This window comes from Gobius niger (assembly GCF_951799975.1).
Source record: "Gobius niger genome assembly, chromosome: 11".
Taxonomy (NCBI): domain Eukaryota; kingdom Metazoa; phylum Chordata; class Actinopteri; order Gobiiformes; family Gobiidae; genus Gobius; species Gobius niger.
The window spans coordinates 18,819,039-18,841,329 of record NC_136862.1 but is presented as its reverse complement, the minus strand read 5'-3'; the positions used below and the strand labels follow the sequence as shown (position 1 = coordinate 18,841,329).

At 41.5% G+C, this 22,291-nt stretch overlaps 4 protein-coding genes and 1 long non-coding RNA gene across 11 annotated transcripts; 4 read left to right on the top strand and 1 right to left on the bottom strand.

The window, feature by feature from the left end:
• The first annotated feature begins 1,691 nt into the window (after positions 1–1,691).
• pimreg (PICALM interacting mitotic regulator) lies at positions 1,692–5,103 on the top strand. Of its 2 annotated transcripts, XM_079566993.1 has the most exons (6): positions 1,692–1,793; positions 2,403–2,701; positions 3,109–3,413; positions 3,512–3,607; positions 4,065–4,102; positions 4,380–4,445. In XM_079566993.1, the coding sequence occupies exons 2-5, from the start codon at positions 2,414–2,416 to the stop codon at positions 4,090–4,092; spliced, it is 717 nt and encodes a 238-aa protein (XP_079423119.1). In that variant the 5' UTR covers positions 1,692–1,793; positions 2,403–2,413; the 3' UTR covers positions 4,093–4,102; positions 4,380–4,445. The 2 variants fall into 2 exon arrangements, with proteins under 2 accessions (XP_079423119.1, XP_079423118.1); XM_079566992.1 differs by lacking the exon at positions 4,065–4,102 and having other exon boundaries at positions 4,380–5,103.
• A 378-nt stretch (positions 5,104–5,481) lies between these two features.
• On the top strand, positions 5,482–10,070 carry cct8 (chaperonin containing TCP1, subunit 8 (theta)). The gene is made up of 15 exons (XM_079566982.1): positions 5,482–5,657; positions 6,270–6,360; positions 6,432–6,511; positions 6,586–6,735; positions 6,811–6,991; positions 7,127–7,188; positions 7,271–7,408; positions 7,490–7,668; positions 7,753–7,819; positions 7,902–7,989; positions 8,078–8,193; positions 8,322–8,393; positions 8,477–8,641; positions 8,720–8,839; positions 9,803–10,070. Exons 1-15 carry the CDS (start codon positions 5,598–5,600, stop codon positions 9,872–9,874), a joined length of 1,641 nt encoding a protein of 546 aa, XP_079423108.1. The 5' UTR covers positions 5,482–5,597; the 3' UTR covers positions 9,875–10,070.
• Positions 10,071–10,484: 414 nt separating this feature from the next.
• On the top strand, positions 10,485–16,091 carry rskrb (ribosomal protein S6 kinase related b). 4 transcript variants are annotated; one of them, XM_079566987.1, is made up of 13 exons: positions 10,485–10,661; positions 11,656–11,946; positions 12,016–12,099; positions 12,229–12,297; positions 12,770–12,839; positions 13,294–13,401; positions 13,472–13,512; positions 13,607–13,634; positions 14,318–14,407; positions 14,481–14,569; positions 14,685–14,795; positions 14,861–14,974; positions 15,042–16,091. In XM_079566987.1, the coding sequence occupies exons 1-13, from the start codon at positions 10,632–10,634 to the stop codon at positions 15,282–15,284; spliced, it is 1,368 nt and encodes a 455-aa protein (XP_079423113.1). In that variant the 5' UTR covers positions 10,485–10,631; the 3' UTR covers positions 15,285–16,091. The 4 variants fall into 4 exon arrangements, with proteins under 4 accessions (XP_079423113.1, XP_079423112.1, XP_079423110.1 ...); XM_079566986.1 differs by lacking the exons at positions 12,229–12,297; positions 12,770–12,839; XM_079566984.1 differs by lacking the exons at positions 12,229–12,297; positions 12,770–12,839 and having other exon boundaries at positions 11,656–12,099.
• Positions 11,914–16,914, bottom strand: LOC306970920. Of its 3 annotated transcripts, none has more exons than XR_013793425.1 (4): positions 16,789–16,914; positions 14,460–14,561; positions 14,327–14,384; positions 11,914–12,054 (listed from the first exon to the last, which is right to left on the bottom strand). It is a non-coding gene; the product is annotated as an uncharacterized lncRNA (long non-coding RNA). The 3 variants fall into 3 exon arrangements; XR_013793426.1 differs by having other exon boundaries at positions 14,460–14,577; positions 16,864–16,914; XR_013793427.1 differs by having other exon boundaries at positions 16,864–16,914.
• Positions 16,407–22,109, top strand: aldocb (aldolase C, fructose-bisphosphate, b). Its single transcript, XM_079566990.1, has 9 exons — positions 16,407–16,555; positions 19,621–19,737; positions 19,834–20,045; positions 20,293–20,347; positions 20,428–20,588; positions 20,669–20,752; positions 20,819–20,993; positions 21,078–21,277; positions 21,354–22,109. Exons 2-9 carry the CDS (start codon positions 19,626–19,628, stop codon positions 21,444–21,446), a joined length of 1,092 nt encoding a protein of 363 aa, XP_079423116.1. The 5' UTR covers positions 16,407–16,555; positions 19,621–19,625; the 3' UTR covers positions 21,447–22,109.
• Positions 22,110–22,291: the final 182 nt, after the last annotated feature.

The following is a 22,291-nucleotide window of genomic DNA, read 5'->3' as shown; positions in this document are numbered from 1 at the left end:
TCGTCTTGGCTTCAGCAAAGTCAGCGAGATTCAAATCGCACAATTCCAGACTGTATCCCCATGTATCTCTTAACATGGACGATCGAAAAGTGAGGAACTGATTAAGCACCTTTCTTCTTGTTATGAGGAAGGATTGCGGAAGATGGATTACATCTTGGCAAAGTTAGGGGAAATGTCTCGAGAGGTCTTGCTTTGCAGAACTTTGGATGGACTGAGAAGGCCACACTTCCTGCTGCGGATGTCTGAATAATGTTTAAGACAAGTGAAAAAGCACATTGATTTACTTAAACCCTTCATGGAACACAGGAGAGCAGCTGAGCCAATGTCTACATCCCACACCACACCGGGCTGATACACGGACATAAACACTTCAAGGTTTTTCTGCGGAGAAGCCTCATACTGCACAACACGAAGTGTCCCCCACCACCCCCTCCCTTTTGTACCGAAGAAAATTTCCACCGTGCTTTCCGCACATACTGTGTATCATCCAAAAATCTGTGTAATGTGTTTAATGTGAATGTATGTGTTCAAGACTTGCTTTAACTTCACTGTAATTTTCGAAGAAAAGAGTGGTGCGCACTGAATGGGTGCAGCTGCCTGATGCTCTCTCATCGAATGAATTTCTCAATCTGTGAGTTCAATAAAGCGTCATCATCATCATCATCAGTCTGGCTCGGTCAGACAATGTTGTCCAGGCTCTGAGGCAACATAACAGCCTCACGCCATGACTCTCCCTGCACCATACTTCACAGTGGGGATAGGGTTTTGATGTTGGTGTGCTGTTCCATTTTTCTTTCACACATGATGTTGTGTGCTCCGCCCAAATAATTAATTTTTGGGTTAATCAGTCCACAGAATATTTTGCAGTAGTGCAGTGGAGCATCCAAGTGCTCTTTCGCAAACCAAGCACAGCAATAACTGCTGTAGCAGTCACTGCTTTCCTGTAGTTGCAAATTAGACGCTCACAACGATAAGGATGACTCTTGGACCATTCCTCTTTACAAAACTGTTGCAGTTCAGCGAGATTCATGGGTTCACTTACTTTTTCCTCCCTGCCCTGTGAATGTTTACATTATGGCCATTAAAAATATGATGTAATATGGTGATGTAATTATTTGGGTGGTATTAGTTTAAGCAGACACTGTTTATGCATTCTTATGCTTTTGATGAAGATCAGACCACATGTTGTGACCAATTTAGGCAAAAATGTGAGAAATTCCAAAAAGTGTTCATATACAGTACATTTTCCTCCCACTGTAAGTCTGGCAGTCAGACTACACTTAACATTATTTATATAAATAACTGTTTCCAATGAGTTGTGTTCTTTTCATTGTTTTGGAACTGGGTGTACAGAATTTCTCAAAACTTACCTCTTTCCATCTTAATACCAGCAGGGCTATGGGAACCTATGGTGCTGAGGGTGCTGTAACACCAGCACCCCCTACTGGACAGTTTGCACTTAGCAGACAAAAATAATAAATAGGAAATTAGCACAAAAAATGTGTTTATAGCGGGTAATCTTGTCCCTCAACATTCCCTTTTCACTTGCATTCTCATTATATATTTTTTCCCTTATAGACATCAAACAAACAGCCATGATCCTGCTGCGTTCAGCCCAATGGTTCAGCCATGCGTTTAGCGCATGTCCAAAAGCACGGTTTACGCGGTGACGTCATGAGCTGAGCGCGCAGGGCGTGGCGTGTTGTCTATTCTGCAGAGACTTCAGTCACCGCCAAATTCAAACCGAAGAGAATCAACAGAGGAGGCTGCTTTTTCGCCGTGATTTGATAAAGGTGACTGAGTTTGATTGCATGGAATAGGCTGGTCGCTCGTTTGCGTAGTTCACAAGCGTCTAACCCTCTGTGTCAGTAAACGCTAATGATTGTTTTTAACAAAAGTTGTTAAGTAATGTAAGCCACGGACGTGGTGTGTGTGTGCACTTTCATGATATCTATAACTCGTCAGTATTTCAACTGTTTTAATAGGTAGCGACTCAATTAAAAGTGTATTATAGAATGCATTTTAAACGGAGTTATAATATATACAAACCAAGCATTTTCACTAAGTACTTGTCTGTTGCTGTTCCATTGTTTACACCTCCCACCTTACTTAAGAGCAAATGTAGTATAGTGGACACTTAATATTTATTTTAAGTTACATGATGACATCTTTATATAATTAGTTGGGTCTCTTTAAGTAACTGAGGGTGTGGTGAAGATAAATCTGGGACAATAGATCACTGCTGTTGTCTGGCTCCAGCTGGGCCCATTGTTTCTTCTTTATTCACATCTTTGTGTCTCCGTAGATGACTCGGCTTGAGTTGTGTTGTTGCTTGGTGGACACTTACATTTCTATGTTCAAATAGTGATGCTCTGTTGTGGTCCTTCTCATTCTGTGTTCAGAAGTCTTTATAATGGACAGTGTGGGCAAAGCGATGGTGGGTGTCTGGCGGGCACACACAGTCCTGGATGAATCTGACGCAGAGAGCCCTGATGCTCCAGACCGTTTCCGAAAGCAGCGGTCCTCATCCTCCCTTAACAGCTTGAGGATGTCTCTGAGAAAACGCCTCCCATTGCGGACAGTTCAGGCCAGTTCTCTTCCAGAGAATCCCACGTGGGAAAACTTACAGCAGGACGCAAAACCCAGTAAGATTCAAAAGCTTTCCAGGAGTGCACGAAACTCCATCACTGAAGTCTATCAGGTAACAAGAGTTTTTAATCTGCTTCACAGTAATGCTTCAACACACCAACAAAATGATCAATTCATATTTGCATAGCTTTTATCTAAACTCTGTGTTATATGTTTTAATGTTGCACGTCTTCACCGTGAAAAACATCCTAGTTTGTGAACCTGTTTACAAACAATGGCAATAAATCTATTCTGATTCTGAACTATTCTGATGTACAGAAATCACGAATATCAACAACTCAGGGAATCAGCAGTAAACTGAGTGTTTTTGACTAATCCAAAACGAAACAACAAATCTTCTGTGTTTAACACAATGTACTAAATGTAGCATAGCAATCTGACATTTAAAAATATGACACTGTGTCAGGATAAAATTAAATAATGTGTGCCAGAATGACACATTAATCTTATGACCTACAGAAATTCCAGAGAACAAGAGAGTTTTCTCGTGAGGATTGTTTGGTAGCAACTCCAGGTCGGATCTGTGAAGATGAAGAACCGGGCACTTCAACCTCTCTCACCCCCAAACGTACCCCACGCAGAGCCACAACCCCCAGACGTACCCCAAGAGCCGCTACCCCAGGACGTACTCCTGGGTCCCGAGCACGAAAGACTCCAGAAGCAAGTGTTCATGGTGTGAAAACTGGAGGCGGCAGGAGACAGCTGGTCCGCATGGCCGCCCTACGCAGTCCATTCGCATCTCCCAATACACAGAACCAGAGGATGTAAGATTTCATGGAGACATTCAAACTGTTCTGATAATGCAGAAAAAGGTCTTATTGCTGTTGGTGTTAAGTTTGTCAAACTGTTTCTTCTTCAACAGTAAATTTGACAAAGATCTCGAGTCTGTCTCCACTGGACTGAGGAGACTAAAACATCTGTCCAAAGCCTTTGATGAGTTCATTGGCAGAGATGACAAGTAAGTGTCACTGCATCTTTATGCAGCTGTGTTTGGAAGTAGAAATCATTTTTGTGTGGGATGGTACACGCTTATGTTCTCACATGCCCTGTGTTGTAAAGGCAAGCACATGGCTTTAATCTTCCCCAGTGGTCCAGGCAAATAGTCCCAGTGCTGTTCCGCACACTTTGGGCCCAGGGACTGCCCCCCCTTCCCCACATTCTTCCCGCCTTGGTTTGAAACTGGGTCTGTTTCTGGTATTTGGTGAAGGGGGAGTCAGGGGTGTACAGGAAAGAGGCCACATGATATGACAAATATGCCATTGACTGATGGCCTGTCCTCATTTCCTGTTTGAATTTGAAATTTTGACATATTACTGTATATTAAAAGTATTAGTATTATAAAAGCACCTCTGTTGTGCTTGCTGTCACTGCTCAATTTGTACATTCTAACCTCAAGAATGTTTCCTTTAAAACAGGCGGTTCCGCTATTCTATAATGGATTAACTGGTAGAAGGTAATTTATAAGCAATGTTATTCCAAAGAAACCTAGAATAAGAGCATGTAACATGACAGTGCATGAGATATTTGCCTGAAATGTACTGTGATGCATGGAATCTGACTAATGCGTGTTTAAGGCAGCCACTGACCCATCATGACCAATGAATAACTTGCACTTTTCAATCCACCTTCCTCTCAGTTTCGCTCACACTCTGTCGAGAAATATGCTTTATGTATATGTACATATTTTTTAAATAATAGTTTAAAGCAATGGTTAAATTTCTCCTTTTCAGACCGGGTTCAAGGGAGCGTGGTGGCGGAGCTATGATGAGAAAGCTGGATCCCAGCGGTAAACTGTGTCGCTCAAATCTCACACGTCGAGCAGCGAATGTCTCAAACACTTTGGGAGGCTGGGCACAGACGGCGGCGAACACTATTCATAAACCCAATTAATGAACATGTGTTTGTAAAACAGGACCTTAGTATCTGTTACTGTGGAGTTTATGTTACTGTAGTGCTAGAAGTTGGAAAGAGCATTAGGACATTTTGTTCTGCTTTAGCTATTTTCAGCCAGTCTTTATTCATTTATATTATGTTTACACATTTCAGGTTTGAGAAATATGGTTCAAATGGCCTCAACGTTTGCAACCAATTTGACATATTTTTGTGGTGTCTGAACCTTTTAGCTGCTACAACCAAATGTCTTCCATTTAAAAATACTAACCCTTTTTGTACCTTTTTTATTTGTATTTCACTATATTTTTCTATTTTACCTAACATAACACTGCACGACACCAAATATGTACACTACTAATACTGCCACTTCATGTTTGTTCAATAATGTTACTAGTGAATGTTTTCCATATTAGCTTGATATGCTAAGTTGTCAAAAAGCAAAATATTTTCCATTTACTGTGGTAGGTTTATATGCAACAATTGCGACTGGGATTCAATTTTGTATATTTTACTCTGCTTTAAAACATTTGTAATGGCATTTACAATTTGTCATATACCAGACTGCATTATGAGATGAGGGAGATTTTATAAGCAATTAATTAAAGATTATGTGTGTTTGTGTGTTTTGCGTCCCAACATATGGGATAAGAAATGTTGCTGTGAAAAGGTATCCAATGCAATAAAATGTATGTTTTCTGAACTCGTCTTATTTTTTTTTTTATATGACTTATAATAACCACACATTTTTGTTTCATAGTCAGATAGGATATATGCACTCCTTTCACACTTTTTTTTTACATTTTAGTAAAAAAAATAAAAGAAACATGTCTGAAACAAGCAAACTGCCGTCACTCTATTATATGGTCGAGAGCGCCCCCTGGTGTTACTTTTGAGTAAAACAAATGTATTCGCTCTTTTGTCCCTTCTTGACTCCCGTAGCAGAGTTTCGCTCGGACTGACGGCGCTCCTCCTCCGTCTCTCCGGCTTTGTACCCATTGCTGAAGCCACGCCGCGGCTATCTTCTCCAGGATAACGGGGCAGCTAAACATCACACAATGGCTCTTCACGTACCGAAAGCCCCGGGTTTTGCCCAAATGTTGAAAGATGGCGCTAAGGTGAGAGTAACGCGCCGTGTTTGCAGTGTTTTGTATTCATAAGTATGCTATATTTGAGTTAGCATGCTAGCTGCCTTCCCCTTACTGTCATGTGGGAGAGTTCTAGAAGAAAGCAGGGCCCGACCTGCATGACACAGGCTGGCTTTAACATAGACGCGGATTTATTATCCACATTATTGTTTCCTTTTGTTTGTAATAAATAACGAAAATGTCACTATTTGCCTAAAACTGAAAGAAATGTTTGCTACACGATGTAGGCACGCCCTTATCGCTGGTGGACAAAGTTAGGATGCTGTGTCAGACCTATGTGTCTGTGCAAGGCAAGCAATGCGATACCATTTTATGTCCTAAATAAAAGTGGTTGGATTCCTGTTTGACCCAAAGTTTCATTTTTGTAATGCACAGTTAGAATTGTTGTGTCTTTGCGCTTGGCTTTCCAGCGAATTAACAGTTAAGGTGTTGTATATTAATGACGATGGTGAAGAAATAGTCTTCTTTAGAGTTTATATAGGCACCCAAAGTTGCATTATTAATTGTTATCCTTCATTTATTTTTGGTCAATACTTTTTTGGATGCAAAACCATGCAATAATTCTGTAATATGTATTTGCAGCACTACTCTGGACTTGAGGAAGCTGTTTTTCGTAATATCAGAGCTTGTAAGGAGCTGTCCCAGACCACTAGAACAGCCTATGGGCCAAATGGTAAGCAATAGTTTGTGTGTAAATTCTTCATTTCAGAATTTGGACTGCAAGTCAATTTTAATTTTATTTAGGCATGAACAAAATGGTCATTAATCACTTGGAGAAGCTGTTTGTCACCAATGACGCCGCAACAATTCTCAGAGAGCTTGAAGTAAGACTGAAGATTTTGCAGTTGAACATTTAAGTGCAGTTTGTTATTGATGAGAAACGCTTTCTCTCGTGCAGGTGCAACACCCCGCAGCAAAGATGATTGTGATGGCCTCTCACATGCAAGAGCAGGAGGTGGGCGATGGAACCAACTTTGTCCTGGTTTTTGCTGGGACTCTACTGGAATTGGCTGAGGAACTGCTCAGGATGGGCCTGTCTGTGTCTGAGGTACAGTGTGATATAGTAAAAAAGATTTGCATCAGTATGACTGTCCCACACCTAATACACAGTAATGTTGTTTAGGTGATTGAGGGTTATGAAAAGGCCTGCAAGAAGGCTCTGGAGATTCTGCCCGACTGCGTTTGTTCTTCTGCAAAAAACCTCCATGACGTTAAAGAGGTCACTTCTCTTATTCGTCCTGCAGTCATGAGCAAACAGTATGGCAATGAAGACTTCCTGGCTAACCTCATCGCTCAAGCCTGTGGTGCGTTACCAGTTAAATTATGTTTAAAAGAATCTTTCCTAATCTGGTGATACAGTAATGGATATGTTCATGTCTAATGTGTGTTTTAGAATAATAATTTATGTTTTTGCCCTTTTCTTCAAAATCTTTTTACAGTTTCTATTTTCCCTGAATCTGGCAATTTTAATGTGGATAACGTTAGAGTTTGCAAAATCTTAGTAAGTATACTACACTAGGATAGCTTTTATACGGATATTTACATTTTCTGTGTTTGCCGTTAAAAGCAGTGTTTGATTTCAGGGATGTGGAGTGACTTCATCCTCAATGCTGCATGGCATGGTGTTCAAGAAAGAAGCAGAAGGCGACGTCACATCAGTTAAAGATGCAAAGATTGCTGTTTTCTCTTGTCCATTTGACTGCACGGTCACAGAAACCAAGGTATGGGATGGTACTTTTGTCATTTTATGCACAACTATAAATGTCTTTGCTAGAGTGTTAATAAATGCTTTTCCCAAACAGGGGACTGTACTGATCAACAATGCAAAGGAACTCATGGACTTTAGTCGGGGGGAAGAGGACATGATGGAGGCTCAAGTCAAGGCCATTAAAGAGTCTGGAGCCAATGTGGTGGTAACGGGAGGAAAAGTGGCTGATATGGCACTGCACTATGCCAACAAGTACAAACTCATGGTTGTTAGGTGAGACCAGTGCTTACCATTTTAATGTTGTGGAGTAATATAATATGAAACAAAGTGTATTCATTTACACATTATCTTGTTTAGGCTGAACTCCAAATGGGACCTAAGGAGACTCTGCAAGACGGTTGGCGCTGTGGCTCTGCCCAAAATGGTAACTGATATGTTTATTTCAAAGCATAGTCCATTTATCATGGGTGTAAAGACTTTTGAATAATGTATAGTTTGTTTGATAGACGGCACCAACACCCGATGAGATGGGTCACTGTGACAATGTGTACCTTACAGAGGTGGGAGACACCCAGGTGGTAGCCTTCAAACATGGTAAAACATTGTACATTCCCTAATTTTAATGTCATTTAAGTAAAAATAAATATATTTATAATTTTATTCATCGCCCTTTGTGTCACAGAAAAGGAAGATGGTGCCATTTCAACTGTAGTGATCAGAGGCTCCACTGAAAACCTCATGGATGACATTGAGAGAGCTGTGGATGATGGAGTCAACACCTTCAAGGTTTTGGTCCGAGTAAGTCGACTTTATCATTCATATGAAGAACTTGCAGCGTTTTATACACGTTATTATGAACAAAACACCCTAAAAGAATAGACATCAAGGAGAAAGTCTTTCAGTAATTGTGGTATTTTGTTTTATAGGACAAGCGGCTGTTACCAGGTGCAGGAGCCACTGAAATTGAATTGGCAAAGGAAATCGCATCATATGGAGTGGTAATTAAAATTGCTTGTTACAGTTGGATGCCTAAACACTATGGTTTAAAGATAAATATGTATAATGTGAATCTCTACTGCAGTCTTGCCCCGGCTTGGAGCAGTATGCCATTCAAAAGTTTGCTGAAGCCTTTGAGGCATTGCCACGTGCTCAGGCTGAAAATTCTGGTGTGAAAGCAAGTGAGCTGATATCTAAACTGTACTCTGCACATCACGAGGGAAACAAGAACATGGGCTTTGACATTGAGGTATGAGAACATGTTTTTACTATTTAGATCCAGGTGATGGTGCTCTGGTTTTCAATATGTTGTTCTTTCTAATTTAAGGGAGAGGGTCCCTCAGTGAAAGACATGGTTGAAGCTGGAATCATGGAGCCGTTCCTGGTAAAATATTGGGGGATCAAGCTGGCCACAAATGCAGCAATCACAGTACTAAGGGTTGACCAGGTTTGTGCATATTTTATTGTCAACATCTTGACTTTTAATAAACCCCAACTCTTGTGGCGTTTACAGAAATTGCCCTTATTGTGAAATGAGGACAATCAGATGTTTCAAACTACTGCTGAATGGTTGATCTTACTTTACCTTCAGATAGTTAATTTCAGCTTGTGTGTATACTGTACTGTCAGATCATCATGGCTAAGGCTGCAGGGGGACCCAAAATTCCCAAGCAAAGAGGCCACTGGGACAAAGATGACTGGGATGAAGAGCCTGATAAATTTGATACTCACCACTAGAGGGCGAATACATGCCTTCTTTCAGTAGGTTATTGAACGGCTTGTGGTTTAAATAACTCATCACCGGCTAGTCTTGCTCACCGGATATGACATTATTCTTGCCTGTCATCACTAACACTGGTGTGAAATGAATTTTGAAATGTGTTGCACTTGCAGTGTGAATTTGAAATGCTCATAATACTCCACGGGTTTTTTGTCTTTGCTTTTCACTGAAAAAAACTAAAACTCAAAGAGCTAATATGGTGTGATTGCATGATGCATGGAATATAACCGTTTTCCTTACAGCCAGAAGACGACGCATCCAAACTGTTCAGGAATATTACAAATAGTCATTCTATTATTAAATCTCTATTTTAAATAGAGATGTATAAATTACTTTTAACATGTGTAGGGAGTGCATTGTACACATAGTTCAATGACATTTAAATGTCATTGTACACATAGTACAATGACATTTACACGTCATTGTACACATTGTACAATGACATTTAAGGCATCACCTTAAAAAGATGGAGATATCTGTAATTACATAACCTCCTTTTACAAGGTAACGGCAGCAAACCACAGTCATCAAGTACATTATCCCTTCCATTTGACCTGTCCGTCTCAATTCTTGCGCTTTACACAGTGAATGTTGAGAAAAGTTGTAAAATATCCTTTGTCCTTACTCCAGATCATCATGGCCAAACCAGCAGGGGGTCCTAAACCGCCCCAGGACAGGAAGGACTTTGATGAGGATGACTGATTGTGATGCCGTTCGCACGATGCTTTCAACTCTCCCACACACCAACCCTTTTCTACGTGTTTATTTAATGCTCTGTTTGGTTTATTTTTTAGAGACAACATGTTGATTGACAAAGATGCGTCAGAAACAAAAGTATTGATGGCACTCTTGCTTTTTATGTTCATAACCCCCCGAATAAAAGGCACTAGCGCTGTCATATTTGTCTGGTTTGATTTATTCTATTATGAATGTATATTTGATCCATCTTCGGTTCCCATTTTCACTGGACAGGCAGCACACTATGAGGACATTTTCTTTTTCAATAATGACAATATAGCCTATTGTATAATCCACACATTAGTTTCTTAAAGGTCTATATTTTTCTCACCAGTATAGACTTGACGTGATATCCAGTGATTTAAAGATAGAGATGTAAACGTTCCCCCTGCAGATGTCCAGAAGTAAGCAGCAGGGGGAGCTCAAACATAACGTCTTATTGACCGTGTTTCCAAAATGTGGGCGGATTTGCTCTGACGTCGCCAACACTGGGATTAACTTGTTTTTTTTGTCGCCAATCCGATATTCTGCGCGTAACCAATGCCGGTTTATGCTTTAAAATAGATATTTTTTGTGTTAGCCTTTGCCTTCTGTGTGCACTTCAGGGAGTTGCGTTGCTACCTTAGAGCTACTCTACACGACTGCCGATAACGTGACTTATGGAGGAGTAGCGCTCGTATATTGCACTGTGAGGATACAGTGCCGATGTCCTGTCGCGTAGATGGGGGGCGACGCCAGCAAAAACCACAAGGTGAGTCCAGAGAAATCCCAGTACGATGACGCACGCAGAGGGGATCCCTGTTTCCATGGCGAGGGTGCCCCTTAATCAGCTTGGAGTTACTATGCCAACCGTATCACATTGGTCTGAAAATACTGAAACTCTCGTAATGCAAATATTGGATAACATCAATGTCATTCAAAGCCACTTTGACATGTGTCCTATTGTCGGCCAATGATTGTTTAAAATGTGCAGAAATAGGTTCAAATTTACATCCTGCGGAAGACAGGGGCAGTGCATTAAAGGCAGAATGACTTTCCTGAATTAGACGCTTTTATAATAGCATCTTGCCCGGTTGACTGCTCTCATCTTGCACCACAGAGCACAGATCTGCTGTGAAGCCAGAAGCTCACTCCAGAGCAGAAGGACAGGGGGCTGTGAAGTGAGGCTAGAAACGATTTTTTTTTTCACTATATAAGACATTCTTCTATCTTACCGCACTGCTTAAATCCTCCTCAAAGCTGCATTCTGAAGAAAGGCCTATTGCACAGTGCAATCCTGAAATTGCAACAAATTTGATAGAAACCAGACTAATACCCTCATAACTATCTCAGCAACAGAAACAAAGAAATCCTGCATATTACAAATAGCAATTAATGCACTTTGTGTTTTAAATTTGTCTCTGAATATGTAGGCTGATATAAATGTGCCAGTCCTGTTTTTGATTTATAGAGGTTAATATTTGAAAGGACATCCTGCATAAAAGTATTGTTCATTCATAAACATTTCACAGATATACAAACTTACTATGGCATCGCTGGAGGAGAATGCTGGCACTAAAACAACCTCTACTCAGTCCAAATGTTTCATAGGTTTTGCGATGTTAATTGTGTGTGATATTGTTTTCCAACAGTTGGAAACTGTAACGGTTCTCAGTGCCTCGACTGAATTAGAATGTTCTATGAGTTCCAAAAAGCAAGTCCATTCACAAACTGTCCTGTAATTTCCTGTTGTATGTTTACTTCAGAGGCCAACAGAAGACCAGGAGGATGAGCCATTCTTGTCTGGATGGAGAGGCTTCTTCTCCAGTGTGGGTCTGTCGCTCCCGGCCTCTGTGTGTCGCCTGGCCCCGTCTGCTCTGCGCCTCAGTCACCGCAGAATGCTTCAGGGAAAAGCTCCCGAAATTCCCGAGCATGTCCTGAGGCTGGCAGGAGTCGGCCCGGACAAACTAAGGGCAGAGTGGAGCCTGCCAGGCTTCATCTCCCTGTTCCTGCCGGAGTTTCCACACAGGACGGTACCGGGACAGGAGCATTTCCAGGTATCAGTCTCTGTTCTGTGAACTGCTCCTCAAATGCCTCAAAGATCTCACGATGTGTATTTGGTTCAGGTCATGAGTTATATCGCCAAAGGCTCATTTGGACCCATTCTGAAAGTGAAGGACAAAGCCAAACAGAAGACCTATGCTGTAAAAGTAAGTCCTGAATGTGAATATAGGCTGTGTATATATCATGTACTTCTCATACTGTGTGTTTCTCATTCTGTTTGTAATAGACAAGAACAGATGTAAATATCATCCTTTAAAATGAGTTGTACTTAATAGGTCATACCGAAATCAGAAATCCTTAGGCTTGGTGTTCTGGAGCAGTCAAAGGAAGAAGTCATTGTCCAGGTGGGTTCAGCAGCAAATACTGTAAAATTAATGTCTTAAGTCATGTCATTCATTGCAGTCATATTTGCCTAAAGCAGTGGTTCACAAAGTGAGGGTTTGGACCATCCAAGGGGTCGCGAGCAGTGAGCTAGGGTTGCCAAGTTAATTAAAAAAAAAGAAAAAATATTGATCATATATTTAATATAGACCTAATGTAGCGCATGCCCACTAATATACACTCTCTTGCACTTTCGTAGTATTATCATAAAAAGCATACATTTGTGAATTAAGGTCAAAGTAAATATATTACTAAACCAGATTTTTTATGTTTTTTTTGTTTGTTATTACCTATAATATGAATTTGTTTTTACTGTGGGGGTTCAGGATTGTTTGCAAGGTAATTTTGGGGGCCGTGACCTGAAAAGTATAGGGACCCATGGCCTAAAGTAGCCAGAGTTGAACCTTCTAGTTGACCTCTGACCTTTGCCTACAGCGTCAGGTTCATCATCCCTTTGTCCATGAGCTACAGGACTGCTGGCAGACCCAGCGTCACCTCTACATTAGTGAGTCAGCTGAGACGAGTAGCCAGTGCTTTTCCCCAACTTAAATTCACTTTCCAAAATTCCCCTCACTTTCTTTCACCAGTATTTTTTGCTTGTAGTAGTTTTGTATACTCCTGTGTTTCCAAAGCATTTCCTCCGTGTTACTCCAAATCAGTCACTGACTCAGAAAGAGTGACCCAGTTTGTTTTTATCCCCACCCCCAGTGAATAAAGTGTTACCCTGGAGAGCAGCTGCAGCAAATTCATAAAATATAGTACGCAGTTTAACACAAAGAGGATGTTCCTGATTATTAGATGATCTGTTTTGTGCTTTATATATCTGTGCACTACCCATGCCTCACCTGCCTGCTTTTACTTTCCTAATATCCTCTCTTGTACTTGTAAAAGTTGTTTATCCAAATTTAAATGTGACATTACGTAATATATCTTAATACGTTGCTTCTATGCCTCCACAGTGTGTGACTACTGCAGCACTGGGGATCTGTACACCTACTGGCAAATGAATGGACAGTTTTCAGAGGACATTGTCAGGGTGTTTGCAGCAGAGCTGGGCTGTGCTTTGGGTGTGTGTCCAATCTTATTAGATTTAAAGGTTTGAAGGAATTTATGTTTTTTGATTAATTTCTGTTTTAGGTTTTCTGCATGATGTTGGAGTCATCCACCGAGATGTGAAGGTAAGCTAATATATAGAATTAAGAGAAATTATTGTGGACAAAAAATATATGACACTTTTAATTCATACTTCTCATACTTTGGTTTCTTTTGCAGATGGAGAATATTCTGCTGACAGACTATGGTAAGTACTAGAGCAGGGGTGGGCAATTAACTTTTACAAGGGACCACATGAGTAACCTAAAGTGAGTTAGAGGGCCGCACCAACGATAGTGTTATTTTAATTTGGCTCAACTTTCTCCCATTTCAAAATGCACAAAATGATATCGGGAACTTGCTTGATGATATATATTGTAAAAATGAATAAATCAATAAAATAAGATAAAAAGCCAAAACAACAGAATTGATGCAAAGTGATTCGTAAAGGGGAAAATATCATGAGATTACTCATCTCTGCTCCTTTTCATTCAAACTGCATTGACTTAGCAGTTTTGTTGTGTTGAATGTCACTTTGGAAATATAGAGCCATTTGAGACCACTGGGATGGTTATGGTTCCTCTGATGATACGCAATTCAACGTGGAAAATGCCAGAAATTATGGAGGCCGGATCCAGCCCTTGGGCCGCGGTTTCCCCACGTCTCTACTAGAGTGTGGCCTGCTGAGGCCAGCCTGTACATACTATAACGACCGAACAAGTCAATAAACATGACAACAAGCCTCTCTTAGTACAGTGTCTTAGTACAGTACATCACAAAAACAGGATTTTATGGATTATATTATTAAAATGCCCATTTAAACACTGTTCACAAACCTTTTTCCTATGATCAGTTGTGTCAGAATTACATATGGTAAATGGTTTGTTCCAGGACACCTACGTTTAGCTGACTTTGGTTTGTCCCGTCGCCTGGAGAGAGGAGGAAGAGCCTTCACTATCTGTGGAACGATACAATATATGGGTGAGAAATACTGTGCAGCTGTTAAAAATAATATGTTAATGTAGTTTTAAACCTGGTCTTGTGTTTTGTGCAGCTCCAGAAGTGTTGAGTGGTGGTCCCTATAACCATGCAGCCGATTGGTGGTCTCTGGGAATCCTGATTTTCTCATTGGTTACTGGGAAGGTGAGAGGCTGTAGTGGGATGACGTCATGTGTGTCAGTGTAAACTGTACTATCGTGTCACACTACACTGTATGACACAAGTATTGATTAAATGTGATGTTACTTCTTTCTCCTAGTTCCCTGTGCCTCCTGAACCGGACCACTGCAGCATGTTGAAAAAAGTTAGACATTTTCCGTATGAAATGCCCCTTAGCTTCAGCCCTCCACTGGCATTGCTCATCTCAGAGGTATTTGGTAAATTCTCATTGAAATGTAAAATAGTAAAACCAACCATGCTCATGTCTCTGTGCAGCTTCTTTGCAAGACTCCCCTTCGTAGGCTAAGAACTCTAGATCGATTTAAACGACAAGCCTTTTTCCGAGGGATGAGTTTTGATGTGTTTTTGATGCAGCGAGAGCCTGTTGAGGTACAGGATGATTAAATTAAGGTGATTGTTTGTATATGTGATGATAAAAACATTTTGTGATATTCAGGTGATTCTGAAGCTGAGAGAGAGGCCGGACCGTGCGGCTAAAGCTCGTCGAGGCCTCACTCTGTCTCTACAGCCGCTGAAAGGCTTTGACTATGACTGTCTGCTCAGCCCTTCAGACACTCCAGACACTCCAGACATTCAGGACAACAGCACACAGACCCACACAACATTAGCTCTGTCGGGACCTGCGCTACAACTGCTCCCTGCTCAGGAAACGACTGCTTCTCAAGAAGTTTTTGTATGAAGCACTTTGAGTTTACTACTATCAGTAATGCTCAAAGATGCAGAGCACCTTTGCGCTTGTACAAACCACCTGTAAACATGCCTGTAATAAATTAATTGGATTTATAGTTTCTAGATTCTGTAATGCTAAAAGAGAATATAAATTTTAAATATGGTATTTTGTATTTTATGCCTTCCTTTTGGGCCACTGTTTCCACATCTCTTGTATTTGCACACTATTGTGCAAGAACTATTGCCCCATTGTTCATCTTGTACCTGGCGATTGGTCATGAGTGCTCTTTTATGAAAATATTATCAGGTGTTTCACTGGGTTAGGCTTACGCCACAAGAATTTCTTTGGCCGCACAGATATCTGACTCCAGTCCTTGCCTGGGTACATTTCTTAACATCTTTGTCTATTGTCTGTGACTTTCACTTTTTGTGGTTGTTAAATTGTACCGTCTGTCTACTTCTGCGTGATAATGCTTTGTGGTGTCTTTCACATAACTTTGCTGCTAAAGTGACGCAGCTGACATCTTCATGTATTCGTTCATTCTGTAGATCACGTAACAAAACTCCTACCTTTTTGTATGTTATCATTGCTTCATTTTTTTCTAAGGCCTTGTTTTTATATTTTTAACTGTGGCTCGCGGCTTTCAGGCTTATATATACCTCAATTTGTCATTTTGATAGATCCAGGGCTTTTTCTATTTCCCTGCTGTAACTCATGTAACGTATGCCCAATAATATACACTCTGTTGCACTTTCGTAGTATTATCATAAAAGATGTCCAGAATACAAATTATGTGGGATTGATTTTGTGACTGACTTGGGGAAGGTTATATTCTTCTAATTGTTACATGTTTTGTTATTTTTGTAAATAAATCACAAGAATAAATCTATTCAACTATATAAGTAAATGTACCCCTTTATTTTACACATCTCTCCTGTGCGTAAAGAATGAAATTAAGTTATTAACTTAAGAGAACACAGCACATCTCTAATAGAAAAAAAATAAATATGTTATATCTGCCTTACTGGCTCAAATTAACTTGTAGCTTCATAACATGGGTATTTTCTCAAAGATGCACACTCATGCTGCACCCATAGATGAAACTGCCCCTAGATGATGCTGTGTGGCGCGTGCGCAGTAGCCCCGTGACGCGTTCGTGTAGCTCCGCCCCCCGGGGTTTTTTAAAGGATCACGTTGCGCTGCAGCAGGGACACGGGAGACTTCTTCTGCATCTCTATCGCGACGCACACACACCTGCACGCTCCGACTCCAACCCGCAGGTAAGAAATAGAAAGAGCACCTCCAACTCTGCGTATTGAGATGTTAACGGATTTTGACGCAAGAAAATTAAATCAAATGGCCCGTGATAGGACGTGATGCTGCGCCACATCCTTCCACCAGTGTAACTTTTACCTTCCTAGCTTGTTAGCCGTCGGTAGCTTTAATTCAGAACACGACAAGCATCGTTTTCTTTAAAGCCACATCACCTGGTCACTTCATCGGCAAATCCTACGTTGTATTATGTTTTAAAGTTTAGAATCTTGCTCTGTCGCCGTAATGTGCGTCATTGAGGAAATACTTGCTTGACCTTCAGGGATGAGGGAGTTGGGAACGGAGGCCTGTTGCGCATAGTTTACGTCACACGGCGACAAGGGGGACCACATTTTGGAGTAGAGTCGCTATATTTGTGTTTTTATCACTAATGCGATGAGAGGTTGGGTTGTAGGGGGAGGGGGGTGTGGTGATGTCGTGTCTGCTGTGTATCTGTGCCGCTGCACGTACACATCTGATGGGGAGGCGGAGCTACAAACCAGATCCACGACAGAAATGAATCGATTCAACCTAAAAGGGTATATACGCATATACACATCTTTGAGGTTTACTTATATAGACTTATATATATACTTATATAGACCATCATGAATGAAGGAAAAGTATCAGGAATCCAAACAGTAATGTAGTGTTTTCCATCAACACAATCAAATCACTCCTTTTTGTATTAAAATGAAAAAATATTAAAAGGGAGTGGGGAAAAAAGACATGCAAAGCAAAAAAAATGTTTAAATAACAATCCTGCTTGCCAGCATCATCTCATGAGAAGTCTACTAGAAACCCTGCGAATATCTTCATATAGGCTGTCGGGGTAATTATGATGTCAAACACTGTGCCAAAGGTAACACAAATATCTCATCACTATAAATTGATCAAAAACTTAATGCTGAGACAAAAGTACATTGTGTTCCATTCACCAAAAGCTTACATTTCTGAGGCCTAGTTTTAAACACCGTTGCATAAACACGCATCTTTGTCACTTCTGCCTCGTGTGCCATTTTGACAGCTGAATGGCCTGACTTAACACAGCTATGCGGGAAGTGTTTGGTTTCCTGGTCCTGTTGGATCAAAGAGGGAAGATTGAAGCGACCTCGGTATAGGAGCTTGTGCTGTTGCCAGGGGCCTGCATCCAATCTGCTAATAACAAGCAGACTGTCACCGCTGAGATTAAGCTCATGCAGAGTTTAAAATAAGAGGATCCTTTCCCAGGTATAATGTCTATCAACGTCTGTATCATTGCCAGTCTTAAGGAATGACTAATTGTAGTTGTGAACTCCTATGAATCAGCTTGAACACAAACGTTAGTGAAGCAACAGGACAGAATGGTGAAAACGGTAGTTGTGCAGCCTTCCTCTGTATGACACAACAGCAAGGGCTTGTTGTTAAATCTTTAAACCGCAGTGCAGAAGTGCCATTTGTCCAGCAAAAGGTGACAAGAAGGAAGTCCTTGAGAGGAGAAAGATGTATAAAGAAAAGCGTCACTATGTTTCACCACAGCTGATGCAGCCTGAGAAGAAGGTGTGAGCGATTATTGTGGAGCTGCACTATCTCACATTGTTGACACTAGTAACTGGTCACTGAGTCATTCCTTCTTCGGCCTTCAATTTTCCTTTTATAGAGGGAGCGAGGCCTGCAGAGTCTAGCCCAATCAATAATCAATCCCCCTCAACACCCTTGGGACACAAGCAGCGTAGGAACAAGAGGTGCGCTTTGGGTTGATCATGGGAAGCTTTTTAGATTTATCCTTTAAGTTAAGTTGCCTTATCCATCTTGTTTTTGTAAAATGATTATGTGTTGGGCAATTGGTTACTTTTTTTCCTGCAGTGAAATGACACAAAGTGGCCCTTATTGTTGATATTCCAGACCTGAATCTGGTCAGGTCCTTTGTGTCCTTTTATCACTCAATAATTCATGGCATCTGGTGAGGTTAGGTCTGTTGAAATCCTGGTCTGAACCTCCACAGGACAGGACAACAAAAGGTATTGTTAGGGCTTCACAAAAGATTACAGATATTTGCTGAGAGAGGGTTTATCTGCCCGTGGGTAGGGATGTTTAGTTATATTGGGTAACTCTCGGCAATGCACCTGATACGGAGACCACTATTGTGACTAAATGTTGTTTACATTGTATACGCGGTGCCTGTCGAGGAGTTCGTTAACTCTTTGTTTTAAGCTAGGATTAACAGAGGATATCCATGCAGCAAACTGTCAATCATAATGATCTAAATGTGGTTAACGAGCGCAGGCTTGTACAGTCAAAATACTGACCAAAGCTTTTCCATTTTATCTTTCTCTGGATCCCACGTGATGAAAGTCACAGCTTGTTCCTTGGCATTGTCCGCATTAGTGGGTGTTCCTGGAACGTGTCAGGACCCGTATGTCATTCCTTGCATCATTATTTGTTTCCTGTGCACATGGCAAAGATGCGGTAGATTTGAATGTGCAGTCAGCAGACCACTGCATGAACAGTTTTATGCAAAACACTATTGAACTTGCACATTTGGGTTCGAGTCATGTAACGCTTAGCTTTAGCACCGGAGGGGTGTTGCTCATTTGTATAAGGAGGCAGAGTGTTGCTGAGGAGAGTGAAACAAGTCGTGATGTATGTGCTAGAGCAGCTCGAACATAGTGCGACAGTGCTGTAGTGAAGAGCTGTTGCGTAACCACTCCCTGTCTGTGCGCCGGAGAGGGATGAGGTTATGTAACCATTTATTTACGGCAGAGTGAGGATGGAACAGCCAAAGAAATAATCTGGTGGTGTGAATGTCAGCACGTACAGACACTCACCCGAGCACAGACAACCAGGTTAATTATGTTAAAACTCCAATATGCAAATAGTGGGAGACCGATGGAAATGTAGTTATGCCGTTCCTCTAAAAGGAGCTTGGAGCCGTTCCAAGGCAGCCATGTTGGCAATGGAGAATTTAATTTGAGGTTCAGAGCAGGCATTCATGCCGGTCACGCTCAGTAAAGCAAAGTGACCTTGTCATTGACCTTTTTGTTGTTTTTTACAGCCACCATGACTCACCAGTATCCCGCACTCAGTCCTGAACAGAAGAAGGAGCTGCAGGACATTGCAGCTAGGATAGTGGCCCCTGGAAAGGGAATCCTCGCTGCGGATGAATCCACTGGTATATACAGTATAAAAGCTCAAATGCTTAAATAAAATAAACCTTATATTAGTGCAAATATGTAACTTTGGTCTGTGAAATATGTATTGCCTGCAGGCAGCATGGCGAAGCGTCTGAACCCCATCGGTGTTGAGAACACCGAGGAGAACAGGCGCCGCTACCGTCAGCTGCTCTTCACTGCTGACCAGCGCATGGACAAATGCATTGGAGGAGTCATCTTTTTCCATGAGACTCTCTACCAGAACACAGACGATGGCACTTCATTCGCCAAACTGATCAAAGACCGTGGCATTGTAGTTGGTATTAAGGTAAAATTAAAAGATTCTGTACTCAGCAAAGTTTTGCATTTTGGAAATAAACAAGCTTGGTGTCGTGCATGTAAATATTTTTTCTGTGGTATGTGACAACATGGTCCGTTGTTTAACTATAAACAAACCCTAAGGTGAAGTTTGTAGGTTAAGGGTCCGATGGATGATGTAGTTGGATGCATGGGATGACCCTGTTGAGCTAATGTGCTGTTTGTGGTATTACAGTGAATGTTTTATTTTGTTGTAGGTGGACAAAGGTGTGGTGCCACTGGCTGGAACAAATGGAGAGACAACCACTCAAGGTCTGTGGTCACACCCCTGAAGTCATTAACTTATCAATTATAATTTGTAGTTGCTTTAATTAGAGCTTCTGTTGGTGTAGGTCTGGATGGACTGTCTGAGCGTTGTGCCCAGTATAAGAAAGATGGCGCAGACTTTGCAAAGTGGCGCTGTGTGCTGAAGATCTCTGATACAACACCCTCTGAACTGGCCATCTACGAGAACGCTAATGTCCTGGCACGATATGCAAGCATCTGCCAGCAGGTGAGTTTTCGAAATAAACCAGGCAATAAGTGTTCATTTAGAGTTAAAGCTGCATAATACTTGTTTTCTTGGTTTCGTAGAATGGCATTGTTCCTATTGTGGAACCAGAGATTCTTCCTGATGGGGAGCATGACTTGAAGCGTTGCCAGTATGTCACTGAGAAGGTGAGATTAGACCTCATTTTAACACCGTTACCTTTTGCGGAGTTCTGACCTCTTCTTGGGCTATAGGTTCTTGCTGCCTGTTACAAAGCTCTGTCCGACCACCATGTATACTTGGAGGGGACCCTGCTGAAGCCCAACATGGTGACTGCTGGACACTCCTGCCCCACGAAATACGCCAGTGAGGAGATTGCCATGGCGACTGTCACTGCCCTTCGACGCACCGTCCCCCCTGCTGTCCCAGGTAAAGGGCCGTCTGCAGGAAAAGGTCGATGCATAATTAATAACTTTGACTTAATATTTTTGTTCGTCTGAATTTACTTTTCAGGAGTGACGTTCTTGTCCGGTGGCCAGTCTGAGGAGGAAGCTAGTGTGAACCTAAACTCCATTAACACCTGCCCTCAGGCCAAACCCTGGGCTCTGACCTTCTCCTATGGCCGCGCCCTTCAGGCATCTGCCCTGAACGCATGGAGAGGAGATATGGCCCAAGAGAAGGCAGCCACAGAAGAGTTTCTCAAACGTGCTGAGGTAAGACATGCTTAGTGTCTTCAGTCTTTCTTATAGTCACTGTTGTTGATCTAAAGCACTGTTTTTGTTTGTACAGGCTAACAGCTTGGCTTCTGTTGGAAATTATGAATCTTCTGGAACCGGTGGTGCAGCGGGGAAGTCTCTCTACGTAGCCAACCATGCCTATTAAACATCAAACTACCACATTCATTGTGGCATACCAATAGTCTTATACTGTATTCACTCAGCTATTCCCCCTCACTCCTCCATCAATTACAGGCCTGCGCTGTCTACTGTACTTTAGAGTTGTAAGATGTAAACATTAGGTGTATGTATTTAACATCATATATATATATAGGATTACTGTACTAAAGGGAGAGGGTTTAATTGTTAAGGAACAAGACGATTTATGGGATGAGAATGTAGAGGCAGACATATAAACAATGCTCTGTGGCCATATTCCCCGGCTCTACACCTTAACCCTGATCACTGCCTCCCTCTATTGGGTCATTCCCCACAAGGCAGGATTTTGAATATTGTCATAGTGTATTGCTTCTGTAGGAATGCCATGTCAGTTCAGCTTAAATTTCTCTATACTAACACATTCGTCATTTGGGACCAAGTGCTCATACACAGCAACACTACCGTTTTCAGAAAAGGACAGGAAACATGGTACAGAACTTGAGGTATTAAATTTCAGACTGAATTTAAGAACAAATGTGTGCAGTTCTCATAGTACTGTCGGACAGCCGTAGCCCTGCTGAGGTCATAGGAGTTGAAATATCCCTTACACATCTTCGTATTGACACGCCAGCAGTTCGAGAAATGTCTCAATTCAATTTTTCCATTTGCTTTTAAAGTCTGTGTTGAGTTGTGTGATCGTGTTGATATATTCTGATGCTGTGTTGCCCCCTGTCTTGCTTCCCCTCAGCCAGACCGAAGTGAAGATGCTGAGGTGGCTTATGTATTTGTGAGATGGACCAAAGGTTGGCTGAAGGGAAACGGTCACTGCTGTGTTGGACTACTGTGAGCTTT

Bases quoted from the DNA above. Each gene is read 5' to 3' on its own strand.
- pimreg (XM_079566992.1), top strand. From the start codon at position 2,414: ATGGACAGTGTGGGCAAAGCGATGGTGGGTGTCTGGCGGGCACACACA. The intron at 3,414-3,511 runs GTAAGATTTCAT...CTTCTTCAACAG, and splicing joins AATACACAGAACCAGAGGAT to TAAATTTGACAAAGATCTCG. The intron at 3,608-4,379 runs GTAAGTGTCACT...TCTCCTTTTCAG, and splicing joins TTCATTGGCAGAGATGACAA to ACCGGGTTCAAGGGAGCGTG.
- cct8 (XM_079566982.1), top strand. From the start codon at position 5,598: ATGGCTCTTCACGTACCGAAAGCCCCGGGTTTTGCCCAAATGTTGAAA. The intron at 6,512-6,585 runs GTAAGACTGAAG...TCTCTCGTGCAG, and splicing joins CAATTCTCAGAGAGCTTGAA to GTGCAACACCCCGCAGCAAA. The intron at 7,990-8,077 runs GTAAAACATTGT...TTTGTGTCACAG, and splicing joins GGTGGTAGCCTTCAAACATG to AAAAGGAAGATGGTGCCATT.
- rskrb (XM_079566987.1), top strand. From the start codon at position 10,632: ATGGGGGGCGACGCCAGCAAAAACCACAAG. The intron at 10,662-11,655 runs GTGAGTCCAGAG...TGTTTACTTCAG, and splicing joins ACGCCAGCAAAAACCACAAG to AGGCCAACAGAAGACCAGGA. The intron at 13,635-14,317 runs GTAAGTACTAGA...GGTTTGTTCCAG, and splicing joins TATTCTGCTGACAGACTATG to GACACCTACGTTTAGCTGAC.
- aldocb (XM_079566990.1), top strand. From the start codon at position 19,626: ATGACTCACCAGTATCCCGCACTCAGTCCTGAACAGAAGAAGGAGCTG. The intron at 19,738-19,833 runs GTATATACAGTA...TATTGCCTGCAG, and splicing joins CGCTGCGGATGAATCCACTG to GCAGCATGGCGAAGCGTCTG. The intron at 20,348-20,427 runs GTCTGTGGTCAC...CTGTTGGTGTAG, and splicing joins TGGAGAGACAACCACTCAAG to GTCTGGATGGACTGTCTGAG.